At 39.6% G+C, this 20,219-nt stretch overlaps 1 protein-coding gene across 5 annotated transcripts; it reads left to right on the forward strand.

Moving 5' to 3' along the window:
* The first annotated feature begins 203 nt into the window (after window positions 1-203).
* On the forward strand, window positions 204-20,214 carry LOC138741339 (serine/threonine-protein kinase Sgk1-like). Of its 5 annotated transcripts, none has more exons than XM_069895234.1 (13): window positions 204-401; window positions 1,700-1,775; window positions 2,206-2,272; window positions 2,359-2,402; window positions 2,697-2,754; window positions 2,940-3,023; window positions 3,480-3,611; window positions 6,226-6,338; window positions 7,735-7,858; window positions 12,803-12,898; window positions 13,882-14,037; window positions 14,650-14,739; window positions 17,743-20,214. In XM_069895234.1, exons 1-13 carry the CDS (start codon window positions 332-334, stop codon window positions 17,911-17,913), a joined length of 1,281 nt encoding a protein of 426 aa, XP_069751335.1. In that variant the 5' UTR covers window positions 204-331; the 3' UTR covers window positions 17,914-20,214. The 5 variants fall into 5 exon arrangements, with proteins under 5 accessions (XP_069751335.1, XP_069751336.1, XP_069751337.1 ...); XM_069895235.1 differs by having other exon boundaries at window positions 204-380; XM_069895236.1 differs by lacking the exon at window positions 204-401 and adding an exon at window positions 504-615.
* The last annotated feature ends 5 nt before the right edge of the window (window positions 20,215-20,219 follow it).

The following is a 20,219-nucleotide window of genomic DNA, read 5'->3' on the forward strand; positions in this document are numbered from 1 at the left end:
TTCTCCCGAGTGGGCAATTCCCCACACACACTCTACGGTTACATTCATGTTGATTGACGTTTAGCAAGACAATGTAGCGAACCGAATCCAACCAATCAGGTGGAGTCAACGGATGGCGCCTCCCTTCCTTCCATGCGTCACCGAACGTGGTTGGCTGAGCCTTGACTATGACGCAGGATGTGGGCACGCCGTGTTATAAGAAGTGTTGGCCGGCGGCTCCCGGCGTTCAGTCTGGCCAGTCTCAGGTTGGAAGTAGCTGGCATTATAGTCAATTAAATCCGGGCGATCTTTTCCCCCCCCTCCACCGTTGCTCCTGTGGACATTTACCATCATGGCTATGACTGAAACCCCAAGCGACTTCACTTATTCCAAAATGAGAGGTATCGTTGTCTTCCTGTCTGGTACGTTGCAACACTAACATTTCTCGGGAACCTTGCGCAGCCACGTGACCTTCCGGAGCGCCTTGCTGCCACTTGAAATATTTCGACACCCTTCTCGGATGCGGCAGCCGCTTCGCAGTAAATTTCCATAACGAGTTGGATTTGATGCTGGTTGGGGAGACGAAGCTCCTCCTGGGACTTTGCTTTTGTCTGTAATTTATGCATCTCACATCAGGTTTGCAAACACGGTTGCACAGGGCTCATGTTGGCGTTCCTTTTCATCGCTGTCTTTACGTTTGTATTAAATGGTCAAGTGGAGTGACTCTTGCACCCCTCCGGCTTCAGCGGAGGGTGTTACTGGCCAAGTCTTCGCCTATTAAAATTAATGCACTATTGTAACGAATTGTAGCACAGCGCCTGTTAGTAAATTTGAAACCGATAGCAGTTGTCTGTGGTGGGGTCCCGTTTGCATGCTAATGCACACAAAATTGACTGAAACACTCTAAAGTGCTTGAGGGAGGGCTCAGGCCCGAAACGTCGGTTATTCCTCTCCCTCCCTTGGCGGCTCCTAGACCTGCTGAGTCCATCCAGCATTTCTTTTTTTTCCCCCCTCTCAGATTGAGATTAAATGGCAAGGTTCAAATGAGTCACCTCTTTCTTCGTTTGTGCAATTGTAGATTGTCAAATTGATGTTTCATTTGGAAATTCAATAGTTTCCTAATCGCCCGAGTGTTGACTAAGCCACTTACAGCATGAATCGGTATTGTTCCTTGTGTAACATTTGCAAAGTTCCTTCTCCGTGTTTCCCAACCTGTGGTCCGCGAGTTTGTTCGCGCCGAAGGACACATTCGACCGGGGTTGGAGGAAAGAAATCTCAAATTTCCCCAAACAAAACATGGGTGCAGGAGGAGTAGGCCATTTGGCCCTTCGAGCCTACACCGCCATTCAAGATGTGGGTGGAATGGAAAGGAGTTGAATTCGCCAGCCCTCCTCGTCACAGGTTATTTTTTTGTACAGATGGTGGAAACAGAATAGCTGAAGGAATTCCGCAGGTCTCGCAGCGTTCTTGAAGAGGGGTTCAAGCCCGAAGCGGCTATATGGACGCTGTGAGACCACCTGAGTTCCTCCAGCATTTCTGTTACTACTGCAATCACACTGTCTGCAGGCTTTCGTGGTTTCACCGTATTTGAGATGGGGGGGGGGGGGTGCAACATTTACCACGCTTTTAGAGATTAAAATGAAGAAAAGGTCCATTTACAAACGGGATACTATTTAAAAGAACCTCTAATAAAGTGAACTTTTTTATTTTTAAATTCCAGCTTTCATAAAGCAACGAAAAATGGGCTTAAATGACTTCATACAGAAATTAATATCCAATCCTCAGATCTGCGAGCAGTAAGTGATTTCTTGTTCAAAGTTGAGCACAGAATGCACCTGATTGAGCAGTCTTGAACGAATGCATGCAGAGTTGTCATCTTGATGTAGAGTTGGGATAAAGTGCAAAAAGATGTATTATTGATAAGTTGAGCGCGTAAACCCAAAATAAAGCCGAGTGATTGAACTAATGGGTTTGAAATGGTTCACTGGTTTTGAATGGTTTTAACATTTTGGCATGAGGGCGCCATCTGGCGGTAATTGTAAAATAGCGGCTAACGCGTTGCTCTCCTCCAGTCATTCATTCATTCATTCTTGGTTACTTTTGGGCCATTTAAGGAAGCCAACTACCAAAATGGGTTCACAAAGTTCCAATATTTAATGCTAAAATGGTTACAATTTCAGTTCTGCTGCATGCCTTTTTAAATGGAAATAACTATTTGTTTTGCAGCCCGGATGTCCGTGTTTTCTTACAAATTGACCAAAACCAGCAGCAGGAAACGGATACCTATTCTGATGTGAGTAAATGTTTCAAATATTTTGGAACTGCACAGATGATTGTATCAAAGTTCTGAAACCTTACTACTTTCCCTCTCCCTTCCAGTCAAGTAGTGGTTCAGAAGAATTTGATCTTCCTACATCGAATAGGTAAGTTACCCTTGTCCACCTCTTGAGTGATTAATTGGTGAAGAAGATGGTTACAAGGATCATTATTGGAAGAGATTTTATTAGATATTAGAAGAGATGTGAAGCAGGCATTAACCATATAACTGTTTACAGCACGGAAACAGGCCCTTAATAGAATAATTTCAAGAAAAGCTTTGTGGCGTATTTGCAAGTTTTCCTAGTTACCATAAACTGCCTACAATGGAACTTTAACATTTTTCTCATGAAGCATGAAGAAATTAAGCATGTCTTTTTGTTTTTATTTTGTCTGAATAGTGTGAAGCCATCAGACTTTGATTACCTTCGAATAATTGGGAAAGGGAGTTTCGGAAAGGTTGGTACAGCCTATTGCATCTGTTTGTATTGCAGAATTTATCGACATTGGTTGTTTTGTTTGTTTTTTCCCTTCTACCAACCTTTGGTGGTCATTGACCAAGCTCCAGTCATTGAAGTTGTAGTGGTTATTGAGGAAACACTCCTATTTTGAGGGTCTTGAGAGTGTGCCCGTTATCATTTCAGGTCTTGCTTGCTAAGCACAAAGAAACGGAAAAATATTTTGCAGTAAAGGTTCTGCAGAAGAAGGTGATCCTGAAGAAGAAAGAGGTCAGTTTTATTGCCATTCAAATGTCAAAGAACCAAGGGGTGGACAGGGAATTTGGCACAGTGAAGTACTCCTCCCTCCCTGGCTGTAAGTACTATTTGGACAGGCCAGGTAATGGTTGAAGCACAGTGGACCAGCAGGGTCCATTTGATGCCTCGTTCTAGTTGCACTGAGATTTGTTCTCTATACCTATCAGAAGGGGTATGGTAGAGGCTGCTAATTTACCTGCTATCATTGGTTGTTGTCGATGTGCTTCTTCTGTCCTCTAGAGATGTGGAGGAGCCCCATTTGTACAAAATTCTGGTGAATGGTTTGGAGGAAGCCCTGGTAACATCCCAGATACCAATGGGCAAGGTTTTATTAGTGATTTACAAGATATGATCATCACTGGCAAAGATAGCATTTATAAGCCGACCCTTGTAGCATTGAGCTGAGTGTTTGCCGTTGACTTTTTTCAGCAAAAACACATTATGGCAGAGCGCAGTGTACTACTGAAAAATATGAAGCATCCTTTCCTTGTGGGACTCCACTACTCCTTCCAAACTGCAGACAAGCTCTACTTCGTCCTAGATTTTGTGAATGGTGGTGAAGTAAGTAACATCTGAATATTCCATTGGAACACTAGCAGAATTTAAACATCAGCTGTTAATGGTCTGCTGTCTGGGTGCTGTTTGGATGAGGCCAGTGATGGTTTCAACTCTTGTTTGCTGCGATGTGGAGCATCATTTCCAATGGAGAAGATTTTGGCCCCTGTTCTCAGTGGCTCCAGTTTATTGAATGAAACTTGAATCTGAATTTTATTTTGACATTTGTTTGAGCCGTGAAGAAGGGATAAATTCAAAGTTCAAATGAGGGAGTAGCTGGAAGTGTTCATCACTTCCAAGTTGCTGTGCAAGTCCTCTAGCCTGCACTATTCCAAAAAGTGCTTCTATTTTGGAAGTATCAAATGAAAACTTCCTGTTACTCATTGCTTGATGTTCTAGTTGAGTGGTACTTGGGAATACTTGCCAAGGCATCTATTCTTTTTCACTCTTTATTGATTTTAATATATAATAAACAATGGATGGAGAGTAAGGATACATTAAAAAATTACAATATACAACAATCAGTATATAATAATAGTATCTTCTCCCCATACTCAGAGGAAAAACATCCACATTATAGTAAAACCTCTTGTACTAATCTAATGAAGAGAAAACAAAACAATTGGAAAGCCTTGGATCAGTGTTCATCAAACACAAGTCTGGTCCTCATCCAAAGAGGAAAAAATGGTATCAGGAAGGGACAATAAATCAAAGAAAGCATTAACAATTATATAAAAATATTGTATGAATGGGTACTAAGTTTCTTCAAATTTAACAGGGACCAAATGTAGCACTTCTAATTTTCTATAAGATCAAACAGGGCATGGTTTGAGAAAACCATTTGAACTATAGTAGATGAAGTGGGGTCCTTCCATTCAACAAAAAATGCTCTCCTGGCCAGCAGGGTGGTAAAAGCTATCTTCCATTGAGCAGAAGTCAGACAATGACTTGCATCTGTTCCTAAAACTCTGAAAAGAGCAGTTAAGGGATTTGGTTGTAAATCAATTGCAAGGATTGCTGAAAGAGGACCAAAGATATCTTTCCAGAACTAGGCAGGACCAAAACATTGGTCAATGAAGCCACTTGGAAATTACACCCATCACAGATTGGGTCAATGAAGCCACTTGGAAATTACACCCATCACAGAATGGGTCAATGAAGCCACTTGGAAATTACACCCATCCCAGATTGGGTCAATGAAGCCACTTGGAAATTACACCCATCCCAGATTGGGTCAATGAAGCCACTTGGAAATTACACCCATCCCAGATTGGGTCAATGAAGCCACTTGGAAATTACACCCATCCCAGATTGGGTCAATGAAGCCACTTGGAAATTACACCCATCCCAGATTGGGTCAATGAAGCCACTTGGAAATTACACCCATCCCAGATTGGGTCAATGAAGCCACTTGGAAATTACACCCATCCCAGATTGGGTCAATGAAGCCACTTGGAAATTACACCCATCCCAGATTGGGTCAATGAAGCCACTTGGAAATTACACCCATTCCAGATTGGGTCAATGAAGCCACTTGGAAATTACACCCATCCCAGAATGGGTCAATGAAGCCACTTGGAAATTACACCCATCCCAGAATGGGTCAATGAAGCCACTTGGAAATTACACCCATCCCAGATTGGGTCAATGAAGCCACTTGGAAATTACACCCATCCCAGATTGGGTCAATGAAGCCACTTGGAAATTACACCCATCACAGATTGGGTCAATGAAGCCACTTGGAAATTACACCCATCACAGAATGGATTAAAATTAGGAAAAATATGGCAAGCTGTCCTTGGACATGTGTGCTACCTTAAATTGAATAAGGGAGTGTCCAGCACACATTGATGAAGTATTAACTAGTTTGAGAATCTTCCCACATCTCTGCAGGTAAAGACTTGGAGCTCATGCTCCCATCCCTTTTTAAATTTATCAGTTGAAACTGGTTGCAATTTTAATATTATTAATGTTATTAAACCCTTCAGAAAGGGATTTAAACAAAAGAGCATCAACCATATATCTGACTGATAGATCAGGGGAAAATTAGGTAATACAGTGTTTATTTATATATATATATATATATATTTATATATATATATATATATATATTTATATATATATTTATATATATATATATTTATATATATTTATATTTATATATATTTATATTTATATATATATATTTATATATATATACATATAAAAAAGAAAATGTCTAATTTTAAAATATCTAAAAGGTCATCTTCTTAATCTCTGGTATTCCACCTACAGGCCATCAAATTCCCAGTAAATAAGTTGCATATTGTAAAACACGAAAGTCTGCAGACATCACAACTGAAGTAAAAACACAATGCTGGAGAAACTCAGATGGTCAAACCGTGTCCTTTATGCAGCAAAGTTGATGATAAGCCTTGAAGGGGCTCAAGCTCAACGTTAGTTATGTATCTTTGCTAAATAAAGTACACTCTTCAACCTGCTAAGTTTCTTCATTTCTTTTTTGCCTATTTCCTGAATAGCAACAAAAGAATTCTCTCCCGATAATTCTGGGTTTGGCCTTTGTAATGCCTTTTCTAAGGTAATCAATGAAAAGTCTAATGTTTTTCTATTTCCCCCCCAGCTTTTCTACCACCTCCAGCGAGACCATGTGTTCCTTGAACCTAGAGCCAGATTCTATGCAGCTGAGATTGCTAGTGCCCTGGGTTACCTGCATGCCTTGCACATAGTTTACAGGTGAGTGTCTAACCACCTATTAACAAGCTGGTTTGCAAAATGCTGTTCAGGCTGAATCTGTTGGGAGAAATGGTTCATGCTTCAGATAGAAGCAGTCAACGGGGCAGGGAGGGTGAAAGTAGAGACAACTGCTGGTTAGATAAACGATGATGCGAGGTGACAGATGCTGGAATCTAAAAAGGAAACTAATGATAGGAACCATTAAGGGAAAAATAATGGCAGATGGACCAGATGTGGGAGGGGATCCAGTGAGTGGAGTAGTAGACATAGAATCATGAGGAGGGGATGGTGATGAGGAGGCACTGGTGTCACTAGGAGGGGTGTGAACTGCACCGGGTGACACCAAAATGAATGTCTAAAAGTTTTTTGTGCAGTTTCCACAGATGTTTTATTATTAAAAATATCTCTGTAGTTACTTATAACAACCAAAACATTTTAAGTCCTGCTTGCATGTATCAATATACCTACAAGGCTAATTGACCTTTTGAACTTTCTAATACCCTCCGGTCAGAACTTCCCTGCCCAGTGCCACCCCACTTCCTGCTCGCTGCCATCCCCAATTCCCCTGCTCAGTGCCACTGCCACCCTGGACATACAAGGAATGCACACCTGTTTCTTGGTGACAGTTATTGCATTGGATGACACCAACCCTAGTGATGTCAATGTGAGGAGGAGCAGGATGATTAACAATGGTTAGTGCAACGCTGTTACAATGCCAACTACTGGGGTCCAAATCTGGCAGTCTGTAAGGAGTTTGTTCTTGTATCTCTGGGTTTCCTCCCACCATTCAAAACCTACCAGAGGTGTAACTCAGTTGGGTGGCATGGGCTCGTGGTTTGAAAGAGCCTTCTTACCATGCTGTATGTCAACTTTTAAAAATGGGGGGTGGTGGCTGAAAGGAGTGGTATGGGAGAGGGACAAAATAGGAGAAAAAGTGGCTTGGAAGCAAAGTGAGGGGAATATAATTGGTAAGTTTAGTAAAATTGGAAAATTTTGTTTACCTTTTAGATTTTGGGCTACCAATAATGTATTTGGGTCATCCACTCTTCCCCATAATGGTAATTGCATGTAATTTAGCTAATTTGCCTTTGAGTTTGATCAGACCTGGAACAGGTTTTTTTATATTCTGACTTGTTTCCACCCTCCTCCTTCCTGGAGGAAGTAGCAGCAGGGGTGTCCTAAAGTTAGATTAATACTGTTCTCCTCCCTTGGATTTGAAATATCCTCCACCCTGGGTTCAGTCCTTTTGCTGAGTGAGGGATAGGAATATTCTCATTGCATGGTTCATTCTTACCAAGGTAAAGATGCTTGGATATTCAAAATTATCCTTGCTGTTCAATCTCTTGCATTGAAAATCCATGTCTTTACTGCATTAATTGTATCCTTATTCTATCAGAGACCTGAAGCCTGAAAACATCCTGCTGGATTCTCAGGGCCACATAATGCTAACAGACTTTGGGCTGTGCAAAGAAGGGGTGGAACCAGATGGAACCACTTCAACGTTCTGTGGCACCCCAGAGGTAAGTGGTCAGAAACCTGAGGTGTGAGATTCTGTGAAGGAACAGTCTCCTGTGACTCCCATGTAAAAAGAGTTTGGTGCTGGAACAAGCCCTTTAGGCCATGATGCCTTTGTTAATTTAAAGATCTCATCTGCCTGCACGTGGTCTGTATACCTCCATTCCATGCATGTTTGTGCATGCAGTACTCCAAAATGTAGCCCAATCCGTTTTGAACAGCTGCAACATGACTTCGCATCCATTGGCGTCCTGACTGATGACTGCCTTTATTGTGTCAATCTTGGGGCATTATAAATGTGCACCCCAAGTTATCTCCATACATCAATACTTTGAGGCTCCTGCTATTTATTTTGCCCTGCATTTGCCCTACCAAAGTGTAACATCTTCTCTTTTTCTGCTCATGTCTCCAATTAATGTATATCCTGCTGGGTCCAGTGACAACCTTTGCTATCCACAACTCGCCCTAGTATGTCATCTGCAAACTTGCTAGTTTGACCAGTTTTGGAAATATTAGACCATGATTACTTTCCTTCCAACAGCTAAAATAATTTTGCTCAGTACATTATTTGGGTACAGTCTCTCTTTCCCCCCCTCCTGTTTGCTGTTTTAACCCAATCTTCATTGGAAGATCTTGACAAATTCTGCCAATATTGGAAATTTCTCCATGGAACCTTCCAACCTGGGCTGGACAAATGTGTCCTTTGCAAAAACTGTTCACCATACCCTTAAACAAAACATAACTAAATGTAGCAGAATGAGAACTTTCTGATCCCACTTCAGTTGTACATTTCATTTTGTTCCTTATGAATAAGGCTGTATTCACAATGAACATCATGAAACCTGTCAATCAATTTCTTTTTTTTAAGTATTAATTTGATAGAGAAATATTACATGTATATATTTAGATATTAATTAAAGCTTTTGTATAATGCAGTGCAGAATGAGTCTTATAAATTGTACCTTGTCACAATTCTCAAAGTGAAAAATCGTTAGGAGAATTTCACCTTGTATTCGAATATTGAGATCTATATTGTGATATCTAAATAGACCATCTTAATCTGACCCCACTAAACACGGTCACCAGCAAATAAATTGTAAAGAATTTAGTATCGGCTCTTGGACATCGGATAGAAAATCCCCAGTGCACCCTTGCCTAAGTAATTAAATTGCTTTGCCAAATTCAACAGTGATCTCTTTCACATTATATTTAATTTTCTCCAAACTCCAGCAAGACATAACATCCTGAACCATTTCCTATGAGTTGGTGCTAGGAAATTGCTTGTCTGGCCATCAATGAAGTAAAAGCTTTTTTAGTTGAGTTTCAAGGAAATCCCCTCTTCTAGAGAATAATCAAACAAAGCAATGAAAGGACATGTTTCTAATTTAATCCTAAGAATTTGATAGTTTTAAAGAATTGTTCCCAATATTTTTGTAGTTTTGGACCCTTCCAAAACATGAAACCGAGGGAACTCAAAATTGTTTACATTATAGTGGATCAACATCAGGCTAAAAATGATGTCATCTAACTTTTGTCATGTGTATTCTATGTGCAACTTTAAATTGTATTAAACAATGTTGTGCACAGAATGAATTATTATTAATCAGATCAAGTGTGGGAGCCCAATTTTCATTTGAAATTGATGTATTCAAATCTCGTTCCCATTCATTCTTGATTCCTGCCCCTGAACATATTCTTAGGTCCATCAAATTGCTATAAATAATTGCTATCGATCTACCATGGGGGTGGGGGGGGAGAGATACCTTTAAATCAAAAAATATCAAGAACATTGGTTTTGAGAAATCGAGGAAAGTTGGACTAAACAAAATGCCTAAAATTGTTCAAATGAAGCGAAATTGCCTTGAATATATAGATCCTTGAAACTTTTTATTCTCAATCCAACTGTTACAAACAACCCTTTTAATTATGTTTGGGACTAAGGGGTTTTTGTTGGCACTAACACTGGAACACCAATGAAAAATCCACCAGACAATGGCAAATTCAAAATAATTATTATTAAACTGTTGATAACTTAACAGTTCTTACTTTAAACTTAACCCCATTATGTGCAAATATAAATGTGTATGTGTGTATAATTCAAAGTCCCACTCTGAAAAGTTAATCTTTAAAAGTTCAGCATTTTAGTCTTGCGTGAAGGTCTTAAATTCTCAGTTCAGAAATAATTATAAAGCACTTTTAAACATTATATCTTCAGACCTCTTTTACTCACAATTATGTTTTCCACACAAAGAATCTGCCGGTGTCTTTTGAGACACCAAACCACTGCGAATGTGGTTATGTTCATCCACAATGAATTCTCAACCACATTTGTTTAACCCTTGTCTGGGTTTATCTTCCAGAATGAAGTCACAAACCAGACAAGGGTTAAATGAAGTGGCCATACACAAAAATAGACCCCAGTGGATTTCTGTCCTCTTCTCCAAAGAGACAGCAAAGTGGTCTTCATTAATTCAATTCTTCTAGGAGTAACACAAAACAAACATCAATTCTTATAACAGTAACTCAACCCTGTATTTTTATCATGTTTTAACTCCTGTGTCACAGGGTTTTGACTTTTGTGAAGTCCAAGCTGAACTGTTCCAAAACTGAACTCAAATGTCTGAATTTGGTAATTTATTTCTCCGTCCATTCTTGGAAACCACATGACCAGTTTTATTTTTACCAAAATTTTTTTCAAAACCATTCCATATTCATAAGCAGAGATGAGGTCAAACAGAGGTTGTTTAAGTGGCTTGATTGAAAATGGATGGCTTTCTCATCAGTTCTTGAGTAATTAAGATCCACTTGAAATCCATTAGCTCTCTGTTCCAAGAATCGACTCCAAGAGTGAACACGCTTCTCAGAAAACAATGGTTTTCAAATAAATGTGCTGTGACCCTGTACCAACCCACAGCTAACTTACTAAGAGTACAGATACAATATTTTAACTAATTTATTTTACTAAGACATTTTTATTAAAGAAATAAAGTTTAACCTTAAATTAAAGGTTAACGCATCTGTTACACAACCCATTCCCTAAAACCTGAATCCAAGATGGAAGGTTGAAAAAGATAATTCTTTATAATAGCTTGCAAGAGAAACATTAAGGTAGCAAAAAACACCTAAATTGAACCCATATTCTCAGTGTCTCATTATCAGATTGTCCATAAATTTCAACAAGGAAAAGGGTGAGGAAGAGCCCAAAACTGTCAACATAGCTAAATGTTTTTGAAAAACTCAGTTCCATTTTTACACAAGAGGGTTGATCATCTGAAATATCAAAATGTAATAGCAATAATTTTTGTATATTAACTGCCCAATAATAAAAATATAACACTTGGGAGAGATAAGCCCCCATTCCCATTGGTTTTTTGAAGATGGCCTTGTTTAATGGGGGTTGTTAGATCCGTTTTCTCAACCTGCAATCAGTGGGTTTTGCTATAAGGTGGTTTGCAGGAGGTAAAAATATTTCAGATGGTCTATACGTGAAAAGGTTGAACCTCTGTTCAAAGGGATTGCAGTGGAAAAGATAGTTTACTGTCATCCTAGTCAGTCTGATCCATGTGCACTTAATTGCCCCTTGACCTCAATTGCTGGTTCCTTAACATATTTGTCCAACTTCAGTCAAGCTTTCTACTCTCCATCTTTCACTTGTTTCCTTGGCTTTCAATCTGATTTTGTTTTACACCCTTGCAGTTGCTGCTTGACCAGTGTTTTCAGCATTTTCAGTTTGCTTTAGAAAGGTTCATTTCATCCTCCATGAACCACTTATTTATGCAGGACAGAAATAGTCAATAACCAAACTGGCATTCGGAGCTAATCCCATATGCATCTGTATCACAATATTACTGCACTAGTATCCTGGGTTCAAATCTGCTGTCATTAAGGAGTTTGTATGTTAACCCTGTGACCCTTGTTCCAAATATCCATGGGGCTAGTAGGTTAATTGGTCACATAGGTGTATTTGGGCAGAAGAGTCTTTTCAGTGCTGTATCTCAACTAAACTAAATCTTTCCTGTAAATATTTGTCTCTTGTATGTAATTGTGCCCACATCTACGGCAACTCATTTCAGATGGGGATTACCCATCGAGTCCCCTCTAACTCTCCCATCTCACCTTAAAATGTATGCCTGGAAGTTCTAGAATGATCTACTTTGGAAATGCTGAGCATCCATGATGTTGTATATCTAGCACAGTGGTTTTCAAACTTTTTCCACTCACCTCCATGCCATCGGTGCTCTGTGATCAGTAAGGGATTGCTTAAGGTGGTATGTGAGTGGGAAGAAAAAGTTTGAAAACCACTGTTTTAATCGTACCTAATTGACTTGTTATGTGCACATTTTCATAACTCCAAAGGAAATGGGCCAATGACAATTTTTCTCAAGCAAAATATTTCAGTTAGCAATTGGGTCGAGATCAATGATTCTCAACCTTTTCCCTCACTCATGTATCACCTTAAGTAATTCCTTACTAATCAGACCACCTATGGCATAGAGATATCTTGAGGTAATATGTCAGAGGAAAGAAAGTTTGAAATCACTGACCTAGCACATCATGGCTGAATTTACTCAATCCAAATTGAGGAGTGTTGCAACTGGAACTGAACTGACTCGCATTGAGTTACCAGCTCCATTTGAAATGCAAGGATGGATGTGTGACCTAGGAAGGTGTCTGCCTGATTTCTGATTTAGGCCTGAAACTTGACTGCTGTTTAACTTCCTGTGGATGTCACATGACTGGAGTTTCTTGTGCACTGCACTTGAACCCAGCATCTGCAGATTTTTGCTGTTAATCAGGAAAGCCTAGCGATGTAGTGCAATGTTTCCTTGTTTAGCACCATTATAAACCATAAATGTGATCACCTGGCAATAATTTTAAAAATTTCCTTTAAAATCATGTATATTATAAGGGGCTTCCAAAGAAATCTAATGCAACATTTTGGTTTTCAGTATTTGGCCCCTGAAGTGTTACTGAAGCAAGCTTATGATCGGACAGTTGATTGGTGGTGCTTGGGATCTGTGCTGTATGAAATGCTGTATGGATTGGTAAGTATTTGTTTGAAATCCATCTGCTCATTTATTGTGTAACATTAGGAAAATATTCCTCCATGTTGGGTTTGCATATTTGCATTAAAGTTTAAAAAAAAAGCTGGAGAAACTCAGCAGATCAAGCAGTGTCCTTTATATAGCAAAGGTAAAAATACATAAATGACATTTCAGGCTTGCTCTTCATCAAGGTATGGAAAAATGTCGGTAGGTGTCTGAATAAGATGAGGAGGCAGCGTGGCTGCAAAGGCGGGAAGCAATAGGTGAAGGGAGGGAGGGGACAGCAGCAAGCAAGGGGAGGAGGGATGGTTTGGTGAAGAGAGGGAGAGGAGAGCTGAGGGGGTGGGGGGAAGAGGAGAGCAGGTTAGCAGAAATTGGAAAAGTCTCAATGCCATCTGGCTGGAGAGTGCTCAGACAGAAAATCGGGTGATGTTCCTTTCATTTACAGATGGTTTTGGTGGGATAGGCCATGGGCAAGCATGTGAGTATGGGTGTATGTTATAGCTAAAATGGTTGGCTATTGGTAGGTCTGTCACTAGTGCAGACAAAGCAAAGGTGCTCAGTGAAGCATAATATGGCCTTCTCTACATCAGAGACTGAGTGCAGACTGGGAGATTGCTGAGCACCTTCACTTTGTTTTCTGTGAACTTGCTCTCACTCCTTCCCTCTCTATTCACCTAGACATCCTCCTCCCCTTGCTGCTGTCCCCTCCCTTCTCTGCCAATTACCACCTGCCTTTGTGACAATGCCTACTCACCTACTCTTTTATTTGGATACGTTGATATTTTTCCATAATTTGATAAGGACTCAAGCCTGAAACATCGGATTTGTATTTTTACCATTGCTATGTAAGGAGACTTGGACCTGCTGAGTTTCTATTTCAACCACAGATCTACAGATTTCCATGTTTTACTTTTTGCATATTTGCACTGTATGGCTGCAACACTCTTGTTTCCAGATCCTAATTGGGTCCTTTCTCTCAGCCCCCATTTTACAGTCGAAACATGGCTGAAATGTATAACAACATTCTGCACAAGCCACTGGTCCTGAAACCCAATGTGTCCAACTCTGCCCACGATCTGCTGCAGGGTTTGCTGCAGAAGGACCAAACCCAGAGACTAGGGGCCAAGGATGACTTTGTAAGTACTTTGAACAGTAGCAACATTTGATAAATCATAGCCATCTTCTAAATTTAAATGCAAACATATAAATATTTATTGATATTTTTAAATTAATGGGATTGGATGCATTGATGCTAAATTGCCCCTTGCAACTGAAGGTCAGTTAAAATGCACCTGGATTAGATCAAATGGATATTCATTCCTGAATATTAGTGAATCATGAGTTACTTATTGGGATTATCACACTTGTTTCTAAATACTAATTTGGATGCAAATTCAAACTTGTAGCATTTCTGACACTGGAAAATGTAAATGATTATAATGTTCATTTTACACTTCTCCAACTTCATTTGTCATTCCTGGGAGCTACTGCTGCTTCAGTTTCAGTAAGAATATTTTTTCATTTTGCCAGTTTTGCTCTGAGGTTTAATCTTACTCAAGGAAAGGTGACATGAGCACAAGATTGTAACACAACTTGAGTTGTATGACTTTGTGGGGCACCACAAAACCCCAGACTTGTGTTCCAGTCTTCCATCAGTGAGAGACTTGGCTACCCTGAGGTCAGCCAATGGTTGTAAACCTGCCAAGCTCCAACGAGTCTTATTAACCTTTTTAAATCTTCATTTCCAGTTGGAGCTGAAGTTCCACATGTTCTTTTCAACAATTAACTGGGATGATCTCATGGCAAGGAAAATCTCACCTCCATTTGTTCCATCAGTGGTGAGTATCTACTTTGACCCAAGATGTTATTTAGTCCAGATTTTTTCAGAGCAGTACCGTAGCTCCAATATGTATGCTTTATTTCCTTTAGATGTTTCACTTTGTTAATTGCATAGTTGTGAAGCGCAAAACAAATAAGAACTTTAATGGTACACAACTCTTGCTCATTTTGAAATGTCATGTAACTCAGACTATCGCATGCTTGCCCACCCCAATCAACTTCAAAAGTAAAGATTAGTGATTTGGTAGTCTTTAATCACCTACATAAAACAATTTCTTGCAACTTTGCAAGTGGATGTCTTGAATCAGGTTGAAACTGCTCATTAGTTGGCAAGTTTTTCTCTTATTGGTCGGCATAGCAGCGTTGTTAGTGCCAGCAATTGGGACTGGGGTTTGAATCCTATGCTATTTGTGTCTGCATGGGGGTTTTCCCCAGGGGCTCTGGTTTCCTCCTACTTTTTATAATGTACCAGGGGTGTAAGTTAATCGGGTGTAATTGAGCAGCAGCACAGGCTTGTGGGCCAAAATTGCCTGTTAACCTGCTCTGTCTAAATTAAAAAAAAATTAATAGTAACTCAACTTGGCCGCATCATTGCTCCAAGTTGAGGCTGTTTTGCTCATGATATTGCTTTGGAATTTTAAGTAACCAAGTGAAAATTAATGTTTGCTTTCTCAGAACTGCCTTGAGGCATTGGGTTAGTCCCCTATCACTCTAAGTGATGTGTGCAAATCCCTGATAACAAAAATGCCATTTCATGAATGAAAATGGTGCAGCTTTGTTCTAAATGATGGGTGTGGAATTTCCATCAAAATTTGGGGTTAAGTGATAATTATCAATGCTAATGACACAGTGAGGATCTTGTCAGAAATTTCTAATCCTTTGATAATTTGACATTTCAGCTTCAATTCAGTGTTTTGAAGATTTTATTTTCTAATTGAACTGAGTACACTAATGCACCAAGAGAAACCATTCTTTCATTTTGGTTTGGAGTGCTGTGGTAGCTGACTTTAAACTACTGTAGTTGTCTTAGCGTGCTAGTTAAGACATTCCCCTGCACCCCCCAAAAAAAAACTTGATTTTAGAATAAAAATGATTTTCAAGTGTCTTTAAGAAAATGTTTTAATACAGTCACTAGGGTATTTGGTTTGAAACCATAATTCTGAGATCCAGGAGAATGCTAGCAAACTTTCAGTGTGCTTCACTGTTACTCTGGACTTGACATTTTAAATTTTAATTCTGCATAGTAGAAGGCCCTTCTAGTCCATGAAATGTGCTGCCCACTTGCACCCAATTAACCTACTAATTCCATATCTTTGAGGGAACTCTCCTCTGCAACTAATGGGGACTGTACAGTGAATGCAAATAATGGATATTTTCAATGCAGGAAGCTGAATGGGAAAGATGAGAAACACGACAGGCTGCAGATGCTGTGATGGCAGTAAAAACACTGAAATGCTAAAGGAACTCGGCTGGTCTATTCATCGAAAGGAGACAAAAGCCCCTTTCACACTTGCATCCCACTAAATTGGCCATTCAATGTCCTGGGATAGGAATGGGGGGGTTGGCTTTTCACACTTGACCACTCCTAGCTGGGATACTGAACACTTTCACATTTGCAAGGAGCCATCCCTGGGATTAGGACTGTTCTACTTTCTGGTGACATCATGACACATCGAGCAATGGTGGACCTGCCATAAATCCTGATCAATGTATTATGATTTTATTTGAACAAAATTAATTATGCCTAATTATAACAAACTTTGTGTGCAGCACAGTATGAGCCCTTCAACCCATTGTTGTTGTGCCAACCTATATAAACCTTTTATAGGGGATCATGGGAAAGTGTAAGCAATAAATAGTAATAGCGGACAATTTATATAAGGTGGGAAAGTTGGTAGTGCTATCGTGTGCAATTTATAAATACCATGAGGAAAAAGTGATGGTGGACCTGTCCTCCCAGAATTCCATATGGCAGAGAAAGGGCTGTATGCCCAGCTGCATGCATGGAGCATGTCTTTATAAATTGTGCGCTACCAATTTTCCCAGTTTAAAAATTGTTATTGTTTTTATTTCCTCTTTCTCTCTTCCCCCACTGTCTTTCCCATGGCAAAGTCTATACCTTTTTAATCCCTCACGTTCCTTCACTCGCAAAAACTTTGGTCATTCCAATTCCATGATACAATTACCCGTTTCACACTTGCCTGATTGCAATGCTGGCACCTGCAGACATCGGGGATTTTACTGGGGTAGAGGCCATCAATCCTTGGCATGAGATGGTCATCTGACACTGGATTGGAGCTGATTTTGCTTTCACACTTTCCACTTTAAAGGCTGATTGGCAGTTAATTCCTGGGATCACTTGCAAGTGTGAAAGTGTTAAATTGCCAATGTTTTGGGCCTGAGCCCTTCAAGGAAAAATTAAAAGGCAGAAGCAGGATATCTCGGAAAGCCTCAGAATTCAAACAATGGGGGAGGAATCCAGTTCAAACAAAAGGTGTTAATTGGATGAGATGGGGACTAGGTGGAATCTATCATGTCTGTATGAAAGGAGACAAGGAATGGAGAGATGAGGGGGAGGGGGGGGGGAATGGGAGCAGTGTATAATGAAAGCCAAAGAAGTCTACATTAATGGTCTTCAGTTAGAGGGTGCCCAGTTGGAAGATGAGGTGTGCTTCCAATTTACAGATGGACTCCGTCTGGTAATGCATGAGACAATTGGACAGACATATCGGCAAGGTAATAGGATGGAGAATTGAAATGGGAGATCCACACTATTGCATCAGACAGAGCTGAGGTGCTCAACAAAGTGATCTCCCAGTCTGTCCAGTCTCTGATTTAGAGCTAGGATCGGATCAGCCAAAAAAGTGGCATGGTAGTCAAGGCTTAAGAACGGATTGGCCTACTCCAGCTCCTTTTAAGAAGGAATCCCATATAAGAGTGAAGTTTTTGTGCTTTGGCCAAGTTACTAATTTTAACTAGTTTCTGCTCTAAATTTCTTTTAGGCTGGCCCTGTGGACCTTCGACACTTTGATCCTGAATTTACTCAGCAGCCAGTTCCGAACTCGGTCGCAAAGTCTCCTGATGATTTTCAGATTACAGCCAGTGCACGAGAGGCTGCTGAAGCTTTCCTTGGCTTCTCCTATGTGCCTCCTGTAGATGATACTTTTCTATAAATGAACATCATGCAGTTTTGGACTGTTTTTAATATGAACAGCAAAGGTACAAGCCTGCATGCACACTGTGCACCTTATTTTAAGCACAAGTTACTCTCCATTCTTTCATTGAAGCAAAACTGTCTTCAGGAGACTCATTCCCCTGGATGTCGTGTAGAATACAAGAATCCAGGTCAATTCTAAAATGTTTGTTTTTATTCTCTGATTTTCCAGTCTTTGCTGTGAGGTTTCCATCTCGTGGATACTCTTCAGAGCCAATCTTCTCAGTATTAAATAACTGTTCTCAACCTGCACCACTCTAGTTTGAAGTCTAATGAGAAAGCAAGCTTTTACACCAGAGGGTTTGAGGGGAAACATTGCTCCTCTGAAGTGATTTCTGGCAAGTAAAGCAAATGATGCTGCTATTTCTCAAGAATTTGGGGAGAAATAAGATGTCCACCCAATATACAGTAGATAGAATCTTCAATTACCCAAAGTTGCCAAAGGGCTACATTCCATGCCAGAATGGAACTTTCATGATCCATAATGCTCAAAATATAGTCAAGACCATTAAGAACATTAGCTCTGCTGGTACAAAGATGAATGTTTTTGTGAATAGATTTTACTATTTTGACATACCATAATCTGAAGACATTTATCTCCATTTTAACTTTGAGCAGATAAACCAAGCTTTTAATGTGAATTCTTAGCCCAGACCAATGTTTTTCTGTATCAAAATATAATGTACAGTCCTTCAGATGAGATGTCGAATTGGTTGATACCAGACCCCCTCCCCCACCAACTCCACTGGTCAGAGGTACCAATAGATGAAGAAAAATACTTGATTTAATTTGAAATAAAAGCACAATGTTGGAGAAACTCAGGAGATTAGTGTACTTTATGTAGCAGAGGCAAAGATACCTAACCAACATTTGAGGGTTGAGCCCTTCAAGGTATCTTTGCTGTATAAAGTACACTGAACTGCTGAGTTTCTCCACCATTGTGCTTTTACTTGATATAATTTGGATGCCTGGGTTTTAAAAGGCCAGTTAGTGTTCAAGAGGGTGATTTTTGGATTGTACTCCTCCCTAACCCCAGAGGTTCAATTCCAACAGTTGTGTGGGTGAGATATGTCATCTTTGAATAATTAAAGAGTAGAGCAGTGATTCTCAACCTTTTTCTTTCCACTCACATATCATTTTAAGTAATCCCTATGCTATAATTGCTCTGTGATTAGTAAGGGATTGCTTAAAGTGGTATGTGAGTGGGGAGAGAAGGTTGAGAACCACTGCTCTAAACTCGATTGTTACTAAAATATTTTGCATGAGTCATTGGCCCATTTCCTTTGGAGTTGTGAAACATTCACCTAAGTCAATTAGGTATGATTAAAACAGTGGTTTTCAAACTTTCTTTCCACCCACATACTTAGTTGTATGAGAGTGGAAAGAAAAAGGTTGAACCACGGGGTTCAGGAAGTGAAGTCTCATCAATGTCCATTATGTCAGACTAATGGTAGAGAATTTGTATGAGAAGGGTTGGGGGAGAGAGTGATATTAGCCCAGGCTATGTACAGACATTGCCAACCATTGCTCTTTAAGTTATAACATTCAATACACCATGTTGAATAATGAGTGATTTTTCTCATGCTTGGAAGATTATTTTTCTATAGTTGCACAACATTTTAGATGGATGTTTAAGAGCATGGTACCCATCTTTAGATTTGAAACAATGTTTATTTTTTTAATCTTGGATTAGTGTTTGACAATGTACTGTGTGTACCACATGCTGCTTCAGTTCATTTGCTAATGTGTTCCAAAGTGAATAATTCCAGTCATGGCTAGGGCAGTGATGAGCATGACTGCATCAAGTTGTTAATGAGATGATTAATTTGGAGGATTAAATGTTTTAAGAGAAAATCATCCTCTACTTCCCCACCTCCATAGTACAGGATTTTAACATTTTGCCCTATGGTCTGGTACTGGAGTGCCAATGTGGGTAGAGCTATATTTATTTAACAAAATCATTGAAAAAATTGACTTGTTCTTGTTTATGATCTGTATTCATCGCACTTGTTTCTTAGAAATCAAGTTTGAAAGCCTATTAATGGGCTTTGATGTATGCTGATTGTGAAGGCTCAGCTGATGTGTTCAAAAATGTGCACACCTGGATTGAGTCGATGTACTGATAAAATAGATCTCTACCTATGTTTGTACATATTCACGGTATAATATCAGACTATTTATTGTGGTGTTTATTTTACAAACTTCAACCTATTTCTAAATCAAATGAAAATAAATATTGACAAATGTATATTTGAATAAACGGGT

The sequence above is a fragment of the Narcine bancroftii genome, chromosome 8 (assembly GCF_036971445.1).
Source record: "Narcine bancroftii isolate sNarBan1 chromosome 8, sNarBan1.hap1, whole genome shotgun sequence".
NCBI classification, from domain to species: domain Eukaryota; kingdom Metazoa; phylum Chordata; class Chondrichthyes; order Torpediniformes; family Narcinidae; genus Narcine; species Narcine bancroftii.